This window comes from Loxodonta africana, chromosome 12 (genome assembly GCF_030014295.1).
Source record: "Loxodonta africana isolate mLoxAfr1 chromosome 12, mLoxAfr1.hap2, whole genome shotgun sequence".
Taxonomy (NCBI): domain Eukaryota; kingdom Metazoa; phylum Chordata; class Mammalia; order Proboscidea; family Elephantidae; genus Loxodonta; species Loxodonta africana.
The window spans coordinates 38,641,482-38,657,655 of NC_087353.1; the positions used below are offsets into that span (position 1 = coordinate 38,641,482).

Here is a 16,174-nt window from a genome sequence, read left to right on the forward strand (position 1 = left end):
TGAAAAAAACTTTAATGATATAAAGTTCACAAAATATGCTGACTTAAAAAACGCAGAATACACAGCTGCATATTCAGTATGATCTTGTTTTATGTAATAACTCTGCATTCACGGAGAAAAGACTAATGGAAATATACTCAAATGTTGCCAACACTGAAATTATAAGATGATGGGTGATTTTTGTTTTTTTCTCTGCTTTTCCATACATCCTGGGTTTTCACTAAGCTTGTATTACCTTTGTAATCGGAAAGTGAAAAAGAACCCTAAAGATGATCCTCCATTAAAAAAAGAAGTGCATCTACCAAAGTCCAAGTTACATAGTTAAATAGCAAAATGGCCAAATTAGAAAGAGTGAAGAGTCTCCTTCCTAAGGAGGGAAAATAGAAGAAAATAGCCGTGAGATTAATTTTGGGACTACTTAGGTTTGATAGGCAAGTGAAAGAAAACCAAGTGGGGTTGCTTTAGTTTCTTTTCAGGAGAGAACTCACAAAACTGAGGAGTGAACAGGAAAGATCACCCTAGTGAAAGCAGTCATATTACTAAGCTCTTAAGTCCAAGTATGAACATAATTATCTGGCACATTTTGGGGTGAGGTATGAAGTAAAAAGCAATAGTCCTTTGAAAGTTAAAATGTCAAGGGTTCAATACGTTAGCAATAAAATTTCTTGCCCTATTAAAGGGAATATCATAAAAGACCAACATGTATCCGCTAAGTTAAGGTTCACAAGGCAAACCACAAACACCACCAAATTTACCTAGTTTTACACATGATATGAATATTGATCGTTTCAGCTAATTCAGGATCTTTTCCCAAACCTATTGGCAAAACTGGATATAGGTTTTCCCAAAAAGGTTTTCTTACCTCATAGAAGAAGGGATGTCCAGCCATATCAAAGATGTTGACTTTGACTTCTCTGTCTCTGACTTGAACCCTGAAATGAATGTTCGAATGGAAACAATCCCAAAGAAGGTCTTAGTTTCGGCATTCACATTAATAGCACTTATGTCATCTGTGAATTTCAAACAGTATGTGTGTGAAATTTAAAAGAGGCTTTCTTTCTTAGTGCCTATTCTTGGTTCCAGATACCCTTAATAAGAGTCAGAAGCTTGGCAGGTGATCCTGATTCCTTATTTTAAGAACACTGAAACCACTGGGAGTAAGCTCCTTCATTTACTTTCCCCTCGAAATACTTCAATCCACATCCCTTAAATGATAAATGGTATTAAGAAAAATCGATCTGGGACAAGTAGGAGCAAGGTGAGAAAAAAAAAAAAGTTTTATTTCACTGAGTAAAAGACATTTGAGTTACAATCGGTTATGCTTGGATACCATGCAGTAGAATAACAAAAATGTGTATTATTAAGGATGTCTGCTTAATTTTCTTGTGATCTCCATTTGAGCAAAAGCAATAAAGTTAATTTCCTCACAGAAATTTGAAAATAAAGAAAAAGAAAAATGACAACCACCCATAGCAGAATTAATTACTGTTAACACCACAGCATATTTGTTTCCAATCCTTTTTTTTAAGAAAAATTGCTATTCAAAGTGAATGAATGAACATTATAAATAATTCAAGCAATAAAGAAAAAGGCAAAGATGAAAGTTTAAGTTATCTCGAACCCTATCACCCAGAAATAACCTTCATTAATATAAGATGAACATCGCTGCAGACTCTTCCTAGTCACAGAAAAGACTGATAAAAATATTTTAATGAAAATGGGATTATACTATTTTAAAATAAAAAGTATAAACCTTACTTTTTCTGGACTTCAGCAAAAAAAAAAAAAAAAAAAACCAGCACTGAAGGGAATTGGAAGGAATGGCTGAACTTTAAATACAAATGCTTCCTTACCACAAGAAATACTATTTCCTAAAAGATTCTTCTAAGGTTAAGAATAGATATTAACAATAGATTAACAGATTGGAGTCATTATGTTTTTAGGCTACATGTTTCAGTTTTAGCATTGACATGGCTCTCTGCTATGAAATATAGGGACATCAGTGTTTGTTCTCATTGTCCCTGTACTACCTCCTAGTTGGTTTATTATTATTCCCTTGTCCAAGTGTATAACATTTACTATCAGCTCTGAAACCATAATTCTTAGAGTTGTTTTATATTACTGTATTTTTATGCAAATAATGTGCGCCTTCTATGTTTTTCTACCAACCTCGGTCTCCCCCTTCCCCCTGTAATGTATTTTCATAAGTGCCACTATGACAATTTTTTTTAACATGTTGCTGTAAAAAAAAAAAAATGCATAGCACACGCCTCAGTGGTGGAGGCGGGGGGCGGGGGGAGGGTGCTGCTGGCAAACAAATGAGAAAGGTGCACTTTATTTACGTAAAAATATGGGACCTGTATAAACCCCACTGCCGTCGAGTCGATTCCGACTCATAGCTACCCTATAGGACAGAGTATAAATGCTCCGTAAAGTTTCCAAGGAGCGCCTGGTGGATCTGAACTGCCGACCTTTTGTATAGTTAAATCAATTCAATACAAACCACTAATCATATTATCATGATTTCTTCATTCTTGAATTCTTTACCATATTTCATCAATTTCAAAATGTACAGTTGTTTACATTTTAACATCTATAAAATGAGGACCCCATCGTATAATCAATGGCTTGTCAGAATTTAATGGTAACATTTTTGTTTGTTTCCTTTCTTTATGGCACATAAAATAATGTGCATTTGACAACTCACTGTGTCTTAGATTTAACAAAAACAGTATACCATATTATCTCTTAATTGGCTGGATCTAATTGTCAAGTAAGGTTTTCAAGAAGGGTGTTCGAACCTTTGAATTCTTTCATGTTTCAGAAGTCTGCCTAAATGCTTTTTTTTTTTTTAAAGCCAAGAAGAAAGATTTTATTCAGCATATGTTTCAAGAGCCAAAAGTGGGAAATGTAGAAGCATGGTGCCAGAGCCACATACGCCCAAGTCCATGGAATGTTAGAGAATAGGCCAAAGTGGGAAGCAGACAAGCACGCTGCCAGAGCTATGCCTGCCTGGGTCTGAGCAAAGTTACAGAATCATCAGTACATACTGACATTACAAACGGGTAAAAACATTAAATGCTTCACTTTTTCACAGATTGGCTAAACACTGCTGAATCACCATGAGTCTACATTCTGAATTGTCTTTATAATCACTGGTACAAGTTTCAGTAAGGACAGTCAGGAGGGTCTTCACTGGTCCAACAAATCTTAAAAAAAAAAAAAAAAAACTTACTATTCACTAAATGCTTATAGAAAAAGATAAGACTGGAAAATATGTGGGGTTTTGTGCTCTAAGTATTTGTTTATGTGAAAGTTTCCCTACAGAAAGTTTTCCAAGATTATCCTGTTGCTGTTGTTAGGTGCTGTTGAGTTGATTCTGACTCATAGCAACCCTATAGAACAGACAAAACACTGTGCCATCCTCACAGTCATTGCTATGTTTGGGCCCACTGTGGCAGCCACTGTGTCAATCCATCTGGTTAAAGGTCTTCCTCTTTTTTGCTGACCCTCTACTTTTCCAACCATGATGTCTTTCTCCAGGGACTAGTCCCTCCTGATAACATGTCCAAAGTAAGTGCTTCTAAGGAGCATTCTGGTTGTACTTCTTCCAAGACAGATTTTTTCGTTCTCCTGGTATATTCAATATTCTTCATGGTATATTCAGTATTCTTCACCAATGCCATAATTCAAAGGCGTCAATTCTTCTTCTGTCTTCCTTATTCATTGTTTGACTTTCACATGCATATAAGGCGATTGAAAACACTAGGGCTTGGGTCAGGCATACCTTAGTCCTTGAAGCAACATCCTTACTTTTGAACATTTGAAAGAGACCTCTTGCGGCAGATATGCCCAGTGCAATGCATTGTTTGATTTCTTGACTGCTGCTTCCATGGATGTTGATTGTGAGTCCAAGCAAAATGAAATCCTTGACAACCTCGATTTTTTCTGTTTATCATGGTTGCTTATTGGTCCAGTTGTGAGGATTTTTTTTTTTTTTTGTGTTGAGGTTTAACCCATATTGATCTTCATCAATAAGTGCTTCAAGTCCTCGTCACTTTCAGCAAGCAAGGTTGTGTCATCTGCATATCGCAGGTTGTTAATGAGTTTTCCTCCAATCCTGATCCCCTGTTCTTCATCATATAGCTGAGCTTCTTGGATTATTTGCTCAGCATACACACTGAATAAGTATAATGAAAGGATACAACCCTGATGCACACCTTTCCTGACTTTAAACTACACAGTATCCGCTTGTTCTGTTTTAACAACTGCCTCTCGGTCTTTTCTCGGTCTAAGTACTGTTTCCTCATGACCACAACTAAGTATTCTGGAATTCCCATTCTTCACAATGTTATCCATAATTTGTTATGAGCCACACAGTCGAATGCCTTTGCATAGTCAAAAAAAACCCAGGTAAATATCTTTCTGGTATTAGCTGCTTCCGGCCACAATCCATCTGACATCAGCAGTGATATCCCTTGTTCCACGTCCTCTCGAATCCACTTGAATTTCTGGCAGTTCCCTGTCGATGTACTATCGTATCCACTTTTGAATGATCATTGACGAAATTTTACTTGTGTGTGATATTAATGATATTGTTCAATAATTTCCACATTCTGTTGGATTTCCTTTCTTTGGAATGGGTACAAATATGATCTCTTCCAGTCAGTTGGCCAGGTATCTGTCTGCAAATGTCCATTCATAATCGGAATGTAGAATGTATGAAGTATGACTCTAGGAAAATTGGAAATCATCAAAAATGAAATGGAAGACATAAACATCAATATCCTAGGCATCAGTGAGTTGAAATGGACTGGTATTGGCCCTTCTGGATCAGGCAATCATATGGTCTACTATGCCGGGAATGACAAATTGAAGAGTCAAAAAGAACATTTCAAGATCTATCCTGAAGTACAATGCTGTCAGTGATAGGACAATATCCATACACCTAGAGGGAAGACCAGTTAATATTACTATTATTGAAATTTACACACCAACCACTAATGTAAAAATGGAGAAACTGAAGATTTTTACCAACTTCTGCAGCCTGAAATTGATCAAACATGTGATCAAGATGTGTTGATAATTACTGGTGATTGGAATGCGAAAGCTGGAAACAAAGAAGGATTGGTAGTTGGAAAATATGGCCTTGGTGATAGAAATGATGCTGCAGTGTGTGACAGAATTTTTCAAAACCAACCACTTCTTCATTGCAAATACCTTTGTTCAACAACATAAACGGCAACTATACACATGCCCTCACCAGACGGAATACATGGGAATCAAATCGACTACATCTGTGGACAGAGACGATGGAAAAGCTCAATATTATCAGTCAGAACAAGGCCAGGGGCCGACTGTGGAACAGACCATCAATTGCTCATATGCAAGTTCAAGTTGAAGTTGAAGAAAATTAGAAGAAGTCTACAAGAGCCAAAATACAACCTTGAGCATAGCCCACCTGAGTTTGGTATATTCCACCTAAATTTAGAAACCATCTCAAGAACAGATTTGACACATTGAACACTAATGACCAAAGACCACACAAATTGTGGAGTGACATCAAGGACATCATACATGAAGAAAGCAAGAGGTCATTAAAAAGACAAGATTGTCCCAGGTATTGTTTTTATATCTCAGGGCCCAAGTGATGTGTCCTTGGGAGTCTTTTTGAGTGCAGTTCCAGCTGGGTCACATCCTTTACACTCAAGGGCAGGGAATAATGACTCCAATTTTAACTCCTAAGTCACTCCCACCTTTTGATCAGAGATTGAAGATAAAACATTGGGGATCAAAAACCTGGACTTAGTTGGACTCCTAGATGGTGGCTTATAGCAGGCTTTTTAAACTCATGTCGGTTTTCTACTGGATAGCATCTGGTTCTTCACTAGGATCTGAAATAAGAGTGAGATTCTCATCAACTGCATTGCAGAAATGAGCAGAATCAATGCACATCAATATTTTAGTCCAAGCCTTTCTCTTGTCTTTTTGGTGTGTAAAAGCTTTTTTATATGTGAATGGTATCTCAGCTGGATATAATATTTTTGAGTCACATTTCTTTTCCTTTAGAATGTTAACAGTTATTGCTCCACGATAGTTTTTCCTTCCTTAGATTACTGAAAAATCCTTTCTTTACACGTGAAGCCCAGTAGCTTAACTAGAATATTAACTGTGTGTTGAGAATTCTGTTTCAAAATTTTCTGGGGCATGGTTTACTTTTTCCATATGCAGATTTGGCTCTTCCCTCTGTTTAATGTAATTTTTCTTGTTTCATATCTTTGAAAGCATCCATTACATTTGTTGACTTCTTTACTTCAGTGATGCTGTTTATCCTTATGTTAGACTACCCTTGTCTCTTCCATTTCTATTAGTTTCCCTCTAATTGCTTTAATTTCTGACTTTTTCATCTGTATTCATTTAAATTATCTCAAGTTTTACTTCATTATAGTAATTCAGCTTTCAGTGTTCTGGATTCTTTGCTCATGTTTTCTGAATTTATTTTCCTGTAATGATGGTGTATTGAGCCTGTTTGTTTCCTTAGGTTTGCAATTTCTTCATTTCATTTTGTTGTTTCATCAGCTTATTTTTGGGGTCTTATTTTACTGAATTCATGTTCTTAAGCTGTTTTGTAACTTAAACCAATTCAGAAGAATTTCTATTCCTCAAGATAGGTTTTCTTTCGGGTTAGGTACTTGCATAGCACATTCCTTTTTTTCTTCTTTCACAGCATTGTATTAGCTTTATTGAAACGTTTTTTCTTTTCATCTCTCTCGTGTTTTTGCTACAGGATAGTCTATTTGCTCTAATAATGTGTGGGTAAATTCTTGACTCTCTTTTCATGTTATCTGAGACCAGTTTATCTTCTTTAAGCCAGTTCATGTAGTGGGTATTCAATATTCTATGTACTTTTCTGGAGCAGTGAAAACTGGAGGAAAAGGGTATGTGAGTGTGTGCACATGTTTGTGTGTATGTATATAAAAAGAGAGCTCAGCAGAGACAGTATGCAGCCTTTTTTAGAATATGTGGGCTCAGGTTGTCTCTTCTGATATTTTGTTTTATGTCCTATACCAGAGTTTCCTCCATTAACTTAGCAAGGTGTAACCCTATTTCCTTGGTCTTCAGATAATTTCCTCAATTCAATATTTACCCCTAAAGCATTTATTTCTATCAGTAAGAGTCAGCCCTGTACTTGAGTTTCCTCTACATACATTTTATCCCAGCAGCCATTTCCGTTATTCTTCTAACAGAAGAAGGAAAAGACAAAGATACCCATGTAGTTTGCATCCTCCAGGCTTGAGATTATTATTGAGATTTCTCAGGGGTTTTTCAACATATCTGAATGACTTTCTGAGATGTAGGTGGGAAGGTAGAGTATGGCTGCATGGCAGGAGATGCATGATGCTGTGCTTTTCTGCTTTACTCCAGAATCTTTTGCCTTATTTTCCTTGGTCATTAGATTTTCAAGTTGATGGCATCAAGTTATGTTCCTTTCCTTATTTCCTTGGTGTAGGTACATTTAAATTTTTTTTTTTCTCTAACTATTCTTTTCTCATTTTGTATATTGACCAGTGACAACACCACTCTTAAAATCCCCAAGATCAAAAATCTTTCTGGCATCTCTGATTGTTCCTCATCCTCCAAATCCAATATATTACCAAGATCTATTGTTGAACTCTGCTTTTGGCAATATAGCAGGCTAGATATTTTTTAAAAGCCCTCCGTTACAAAATGCAACAAATATTCTTTCAAATAAATAAGCAAATCTTTCAAGAAAGTAAGAAAATTCCTTAGGGACTATAATCAAAGAGGATGCAGAAAATCAGTGTGATAAGCATGAAACTTTTAATGGAGCTTCCCTGAGGGCATTTGTCAATACTAGACACTAGAATTGGGGGTTTTAACAGTCCCAAAGGGTTCAAATGACAAGGCCATGGGCCAATATGAAATGAGAATTTGTAACTAAGACTCTTGCATTAACACTGTGATCCTCAAGGGCGTATATCTTAAGACTAAATGAAAGAGTGGGCTAGGAAAAACTCTACCCACTTGCTAAGGAGGCCTCTTATCTCTCTTGGCCTCAGTTCTAGGTGGTTTGGGTCCTCTTCTGAGAATGCCTAATCACAACAGTGCTCTAACATGGATTTGAGGCTGCAATTTAGTCTACCTTAGTGGTTTGGAAAGCTCAAAAACTGAGAAACTTCTTTAAAGTAGTCCTGGGTTAGTAAAATCCTGGGATGCTGGCAGGAACAAATGCAAACCCTGCCCAGAAGACTGCAGCCTCAACCCAGGCCCCAGAGTTACCTAAACAGACACTTTCAATTTAATATGACCATGGCACCGTGGATTTTTTCCCTTCTGAAATGTCTCTTGACCTCCCTCCTTCATTTCCAACACTGTCCTTACCCTAACTTCTTGCTCTCAGTGTGAACACTCTAAGTTAGGACAGGGTATAGGTACCATCAAGAAGGACAATAGAAATAAAGCAGAAAACCACATTCTACTTATAGCAAATTTAGTTGCATAAAATCTGGAAGAGCATCTGTAGCTGTGACTGCTATATCTTACAAAGAGAAAGTGAGAAAAGTAAAACAAAACAAAATAATAACACAGTTTGAGAGCACCTGGAGAAGATCTGGTATAATAATTTATGCAAGAAAAATTTACCTTAAAAAGACAGCAACTTAGAAGGGATGGAACTTAAGTCTAAAAAGTCAGGAAGTAACACAAATATATACTGAAACTCAAAAGAGGTCAGCTTAATTTAGAAGCCAGAGAGAGGAAATTACTTCGGAAAAATGGTAATTTGTTTTTCTAAGTAGTGGTCTAAAGACCAACTGCATCACAATTACTGGATTATTAAAAATGCAGATTTCTGTGTCCCACCCCAGTTCCAGTGAATCAGAATATTAGGGGAGTGGGCTCTAGGAATCTGCATTTTTATAAACTCTGAAACCAATTCTTAAGCACACTGAAATTTGAGCTTCACTGTTTTAAAAACAGGAAGGGGATGGAACGGACATCTATTGTTTTGACTACCCTAAACAGTATAACTCTTTCTTCTCCCAGTTGTGGTTCAAATGAGTTTTGCCATCTTATTGATTACACTCTGCAGGCCACAGCTAATCGAGCTGCAGGAAAGTACCTATCACACCTGGGCCAATCAAAACCTTCCCTGAGATTTTTTTTAAAGAAGTTAAGTTAAAAAATATGAACCTGAGAGCTGTTGGCAGCTGTGTAGAGGAAGTCCACTTAAGAAACTGAAGTCAAAAAGGAGAGAGATGAAGTGAAAATGCCCTGGCTATATTCTGCCCCTGGTTGCAGCCATCTCTAAGGCCCAGGTGCATCCCTGAAGTTGGATTAGACGAAGACCCTTTTATTTGTGTGCATTGTTTCAAGTTGAATTTCTGTCAGTTCTATTTTCCTGAGCCCTGGTGGCACAGTGGCTAAGTGATACAGCTGCTACCAAAAAGTCGGCAGTTCGAATCTACCAGCTGCTCCTTGGAAACTCTATGAGGCAGATCTACTCTGCCCTATAGGTTGCTATGAGTCGGAATCAACTCAATGGCAATGGGTTTCGTTTTTTTGGTTTCGACTCACTATGAGACAACCATCTTTTAAAAATAATTTCAGCCAGAAACAGAAAAGTTGGTTGAATAAACCATAGTTCTGTGGCATAATTTGGCAATTCTCATTTCTTGGATAAATAAACTAGCAACTTATATGGATTCAAAACAAAACTGCCTTAAATAGGATGTTCTGCAATATTATTGATGAAATCTTGTGCCCCGAAGTAGGAAAAGGAAAAGGGAGAAACTAGAAGGAGAGAAATGTGGATTTTAGATGAAGAGTTTCATACATTCCATAGCCAAAAGGTACATTTTCATTCTTTAAAGAAAACTTGCAGAAACATACTCTGCTGCTATCAGCTGAAAAATGGTGATACAAAAGCATTACACAGAGCTCTGACTTGGAAGCCAGGAATTTTATATACCATGGGATTCAAGTAGGTTGAAGGAACTATTTTAAGTACAATCATGAAGGATACACTTGACCTTGACTCTGCCCTTCACATACTCGGCATTCTCTGCTGTAGATACCTTATATATCTATCATCTTGAATCTTGCTCTCATACTTTAATCTTGCAAATTTCCTGTTTAGGTGTATAGATCTTACCTAATAACAAATATTTGTTGACTGCCTAATACATATAAACACTGTACAAAGCACCTGAAGATAATTTATATTAACAGCACCATCTTCAAGGAGCTTATAAGCAGGGGACATTAAACAACTACAAATAATAACAACACAGGACAATGTATGATAAATATCATTAATAGCACTAAGAAGTATAAGATTTCTGTAATTTGCAACCAGAAAGAGTCCTGACGGATATGGAGGTATTTAGGAGGCCTTATTTTTTTATGGTGCAGTGTTTTAACCTGTGGAGAAACTGACAGGTGGTGAGCCAATGGCCAAGGGCACTGCAGGTGGACAGAATGAATAATGGCACCATGATAGGGATGCATGACAGGAGTAGTTCAGGGTGGATGGAAACTAAAACGTGTAAAGAAATGTAACACGAGAGAAAGGGGAAGGTTAGGTTGGGGCCAGAATGGTGAGGGCCTGAAATTCCAGGCTTAGGGTGTGTGCTGCCTCAACTCTACTTTTTAGCAGTGTTATTTCCTTCTAATTTAAACCCTATCTCCCCAAGCTGAACTTACTATTGATTCACCTCCAAATAAATCCCCATTAATACCCAATTAGAAAATTAGAACAAGTCCACAAGAGCCAAAGTACGACCTTGAGTATAACCCACCTGAATTTAGAGACGATCTTAAGAATAGACTTACCCCAAATTCTCATAAAAAGACCATACTTAATGGTATGACTGAGACTAGAGGAATCCCGGAGGCAATGCTCCCCAGACCTTCTGATGGCACAGGACAGGAACCATCCCCGAAGACAACTCATCAGACATGAAAAGGACTGGTCAGCAGGGGGGAGAGAGATGCTGATGAAGAGTGAGCTAATTAAATCAGGTGGACACTGGAGAGTGTGTTGGCAACTCTTGACTGGAGGGGGGATGGGAAGATAGAGAGAGAGGGAAGACGGCAAAATTGGCATGAAACGAGAGACTGAAAGGGCTGACTCAATAGGGGGAGAGCAAGTGGGAGAAGGGAGTAAGATGTATGTAAACTTACATGTGACAGACTGATTGGAATTGTAAATGTTCACTTGAAGCTTAATAAAAATTAATTAAAAAAAAAAAAGAATAGATTTGACGTGTTGAACTCTAATGACCAGTCGAGTTGTGGAATGATATCATACATGAAGAAAACAAGGGGTCATTAAAAAGACAAGAAAAGAAGAAAAGACCAAAAATGGATGTCAGAAGAGACTCTGAAACTTGCTTTTGAATGTCAAGTAGCTAAAGCAAAAGGAAAAAATGATGAAGTAAAAGAGCTGAACAGAAGATTTCAAAGAGCAGCTCAAGAAGACAAAGTATTATGATGATATGTGCAAAGATCTGGAGAGAGAAAACCGAAAGTGAAGAACAAGCTCAGCATTTCTCAAGCTGAAAGAACCAAAGAAAAAATTAAAGCCTCAAGTTGCAATACTGAAGGATTCTACAGGTAAAATATTAAACAAAGCAGGAAGCATCAAAAGAAGATGGGAGGAATACACAGAGTCACTATACCAAGAAGAATTGGTTGACAATAAACTACTCAAGGAGGTAACATATGATCAGGAACCCATGGTACCGAAGGAAGAAGTCCAAGCTGCACTTGAAGGTATTGGCGAAAAACAAAGCTCCAGGAGTTGACGGAATACCAATTGAGATGTTTCAACAAACTGATGCAGCACTGGAAATGCTCACTTGTCTACGCTAAGAAATTTGGAAAAGAGCTGCCTGGCCAACCGACTGAAGAGATCCATATTTATGCCTATTTCCAAGAAAGGTGATTTGAACAAATGTGGAAATTATTGAATAAAATCATTAATATCACATACAAGCAAAATTTTGCTGAAGATCATTCAAAAGTGGCTGCAGCAGTATATCAACAGGGAACTGCCAAAAATTCAAGCCAGATTTAGAAGAGGACATGGAGCCAGGGATACCATTGCTAATGTCAGAAGGATCTTGGCTGAAAGCAGAAAATATCAGAAAGATGTTTACCTGTGCTTTATTAACTATGCTTAGGCATTCAACTGTGTGGATCATAACAAATTATTGAGAACACTGCAGAGAACATGAATTCCACAACATTTAATTGTGCTCATGAGGAATCTATACATGGATCAAGAGGCAGTCGTTTGAACAGAACAAGGGGATGCTTCATGGTTTAAAGCTAGGAAAGGTGTGTGTGGGCTGTATCCTTTCACCATACCTATTCAATCTGTATGCTGAACAAATAATCTGAGATACTGGACTATATGAAAAAGAACAGAGCATCAGGATTGTATGAAGACTCATTAACAACCTGCGTTATGCAGACAACAGAACCTTGCTTGCTGAAAGTGAAGAGGACTTGAAGCACTTACTGATGAAGATCAAAGACCACCACCTTCAGTATGGATTACATCTCAACATAAAGAAAACAAAAATCCTCACAACTGGATCAATAAGCAACATCATGATAAACAGAGAAAAAGCTGAGGTTGTTGAGGATTTCACTTTGCTTGGATCCACAATCAACACCTATGGAAGCAGCAGTAAGGGAATCAAAAGACGCATTGGGCAAATTGGCCGCAAGAGATTTCTTTAAAGTGTTGAAAGCCAAAGATGTCACCTTGAGGACTAAGGTGTGCCTGACCCCAAGCCATGCGTTTTCAATAGCCTCACGTGTATGCGAAAAGTGGACAATGAATAAGGAAGACTGAAGAACTGACGCCTTTGAATTGTAGTGTTGGTGAAGAATATTGAATATACCATGGACTGCCAAAAGAACGAAGAAATCTGTCTTGGAAGAAGTACATCCAGAATGCTCCTTAGAAGCAAGGATGGTGAGACTTCGTCTTACATACTTTGGACATGGTATCAGGAAGGATCAGTCCCTGGAGAAGGACATCATGCTTGGAAAAGTAGAGGGTCAGCGAGAAACAGGAGACCCTCAAGGAGATGGACTGACCCAGTAGCTGCAACAATGGGCTCGAGCATAACAACAATTGTGAGGATGATGCAGCACTGGGCAGTGTTTCGTTCTGTTGTGCACAGGGTCGCTATGAGTCAGAACTGACTGGATAGCACCTAACAACAACAACAATACCCAATTTCAAGGCACCTTGGTAGTGCAGTGGCTAAGTGCAATTCGAACCCACCAGGCTCTCCACAGGAGAATGATGTGACAGTCTGCTTCTGTAAATATTTACAGCCTTGGAAACCTATGGGCAGTTCTACACTGTCCTTTAAGGTCGTTATGAGTCAGAAGTGAATCTACAGCAATGGATTTGGTTTTGGTTTAATACCCAATCTCACTCTTTCCAGGTCATTTTGGCTAGATTTCAATAGGCAATAAAGGTCATATATCAAAATAAAGCAATTTCCCATATAATATTTAGACTTTTTAGACAGGACATTTTGAACTACTCTAAAAACACACCTGCTAATAAAACCTGCTTATATAGAAACGTGTTTCCTGAAAAGCTGCAACTGCCAGTGTGGCTTTGTGTTGACTTGCTCATTGCTGTAGCTCCTACACCTAACGCAAGGCCTGGCTGCGCTCAATTCCCTGGCTGGATAAACAAATGCCATGATTACTACATATTTGTAAAGGTCTCTTATTTCTACCTTTCCCAATTTATTTTTAAAGTCTCCATTTCAAGATTGCCTGTATAAGTACATAGATGAAAATATAGATCACTTGAAAAGGGTTCTTAATTTCTATGATTTACAAACCGAGATAAATAATATACTCACTTTGTGACTCCATAGTCAATTCCAATTGTTGCCAGGTATTTAGATACAAATCTTTTCTCACAGTATCGCTTTATAATACAGCTCTAAAAAAGGTAAAAATACATGCATTTAGTAAATACATACTGGCCCACACATAAAACAAACTCATTTCTTCATTATGGCTTCCCTCATTCACTACTATGAAAAAGGAAGCATTTTCAAACAAATGCTAAAAGACTTCAGAAAAAAATCCTTCCCTTAATGAAGGGCAACAGGCAATACAGGGGAAGTCAGCACAATTGGACTAAATCAAAAGCTAAGAAGTTTCCTGAACACAACCAAGCACTGTGAGGGACAGAGTAACAACGGCGGGGGTATGGGGACCATGGTTTGGGGGGACAGCTAGGTCAATTGGCAAAACAAAGTTTAGTAAGAAAATGCTCTGCATCCTACTTTGGTGAGTGGCATCTGGGGTCTTAAAAACTAGCAAGAGGCCATCTAAGATCCATCCACTGGTCCCAACCCACCTGGAGTAAAGGAGAATGAACACCAAAGACAAAAGGAAAATATCAGCCCAAGAGACAAAATGGGCCACATAAACCAGAGACTCCATCAGACTGACACCAGAAGAACTAGATGGTACCTGACTACCACCAATGATGGCCCTGACAGGGAGCACAACAGAAAGTCCATGATGGAGCAGGAGAAAAGTGGGATACAGAACTCAAATTCTAGCAAAAAGACCAGACTTAATGTTCTGACTGAGACTAGAGGAACCCCAGAACACATGGCCCCAGGACTCTCTGTTAATCCAGAACTAAAACCATTCCCGAAGCCAAGTCTTCAGACAAAGATTAGAATGGACCACTAAACACAAAATAATACTTGTGAAGAGTATGCTTCTTAGCTCAAGTAGACACATGAGACACATCTGACAGTTCCTGTACAGAGGCAAGATGAGAAGGCAGAAAGGGACAGGAGCTGGTTTAACAGATACGGGAAATCTGGAGTGGAAAGAGGGAGTGTGCTGTCACACTATAAGGATAGCAACTAGGGTCACAGAATAATATGTGTACAAATTTTTGTATGAGAAATAACTTGAGCTGTAAACTTTCACCTAAAGCACACATAAGCACACATACACAAAAAAAATTTAGACAGTTAAAAAAAAAAAAAATCCTTGCCTTAATAACAAACGTGGGTATGTTTTCAGTTTAGTTCTCAATCCTTGTACTCCTTTCTGTGTGTGTGTGAAGACCTCTTCCAGCCTTATGCTTTCAACAGTATCACCAAAACATATGTGTCTAGCCTGGACCTCCCTCCCAAGATGATTCCCATCTCCAAGTATCTACGAGATTAGTTTCTACTTAGACGTCCCATTATATCTAAAAATGAGTATCTTATACGTGAAAACAGCTCATTCTGCTGTCATCCTAGTTTAGTTAATAATGCCATTTCTTTCCCAATCACAGAGGATCAAAATATTGAAGTCATGTTTGATTCCAGGCCTTTCTAAATCATCTTTTAAATATTTCTTCAATCCTTCCCTTCATTCCAATTCCCATCAGTAGCACTTTTGTTGAGGTCCTCATCATGTACTCCTAGACAACTACAGGAAATTCTTTTTTTGAACATTTTATTGTGGTTTGGGTGAAATAAATTAGTGTCCATTCAACAATTTAAACACGTTTTGTTTCATGACATTACTTGCAATCCCTTCAATGTGACAATACTTTACCCATAACCTCCCTGAGTTCCCTGTTTCCAATTGCCCATCTTCCTTTCCCCTTCCTGCCTTCTGAACTTTGTTTTTGGGAAAATGCTTCCCTTTTGGTCTCATATGAGTCACTGTTCCAAGCACGTTCCTCACAGGTGTTACTGTTCACTTTACAGGCCTGTCTATTGTTTGGCTGAAAGGTGATCTCCGGGAGTGGGTTCAGTTCCAGGTTCGAGGAGTGCCTAATGGCCATAGTCTCAGCGGTTCTACCAGTCTATCAGACCAGTATGTGTGGTCTTTACTATGAATTTAAAATTTTTTTCTGTATTTTTTCTCCTACTCTGTCCAGGACCTTCTACTGTGATCCCAAAGAGAGTGGCCAGTAGTGGTGGATGGGCACCATCTAGTACTCCTGGTCTCAGGCCAGTGGAGGCCGTGGTTTGTGTGGTCCATTAGTCCTTTGGACTAATTATTTTCTTGAGACTTTGATTTTCCTCATTCTTCTTTGCTCTGGATGAGAAAAGACCAATAATTGTATCAAGGTGGACCCTCACAA

At 38.1% G+C, this 16,174-nt stretch overlaps 1 protein-coding gene across 2 annotated transcripts in view; it reads right to left on the bottom strand.

Annotated features, from left to right (window-relative positions):
- Positions 1-16,174, bottom strand: part of DNAJC27 (DnaJ heat shock protein family (Hsp40) member C27) — a 90,006-nt gene that overhangs the window by 33,594 nt on the left and 40,238 nt on the right. Inside the window, exons 2-3 of one of the 2 annotated variants that reach the window (XM_003411919.4) lie at positions 13,923-14,005; positions 863-932 (exon numbers count right to left, since the gene is read on the bottom strand). In XM_003411919.4, coding sequence (XP_003411967.1) covers positions 863-932; positions 13,923-14,005 — 153 coding nt within the window. The remainder of the gene's footprint in view (positions 1-862; positions 933-13,922; positions 14,006-16,174) is intronic. The other variant, XM_023550494.2, reaches the window with a different exon arrangement.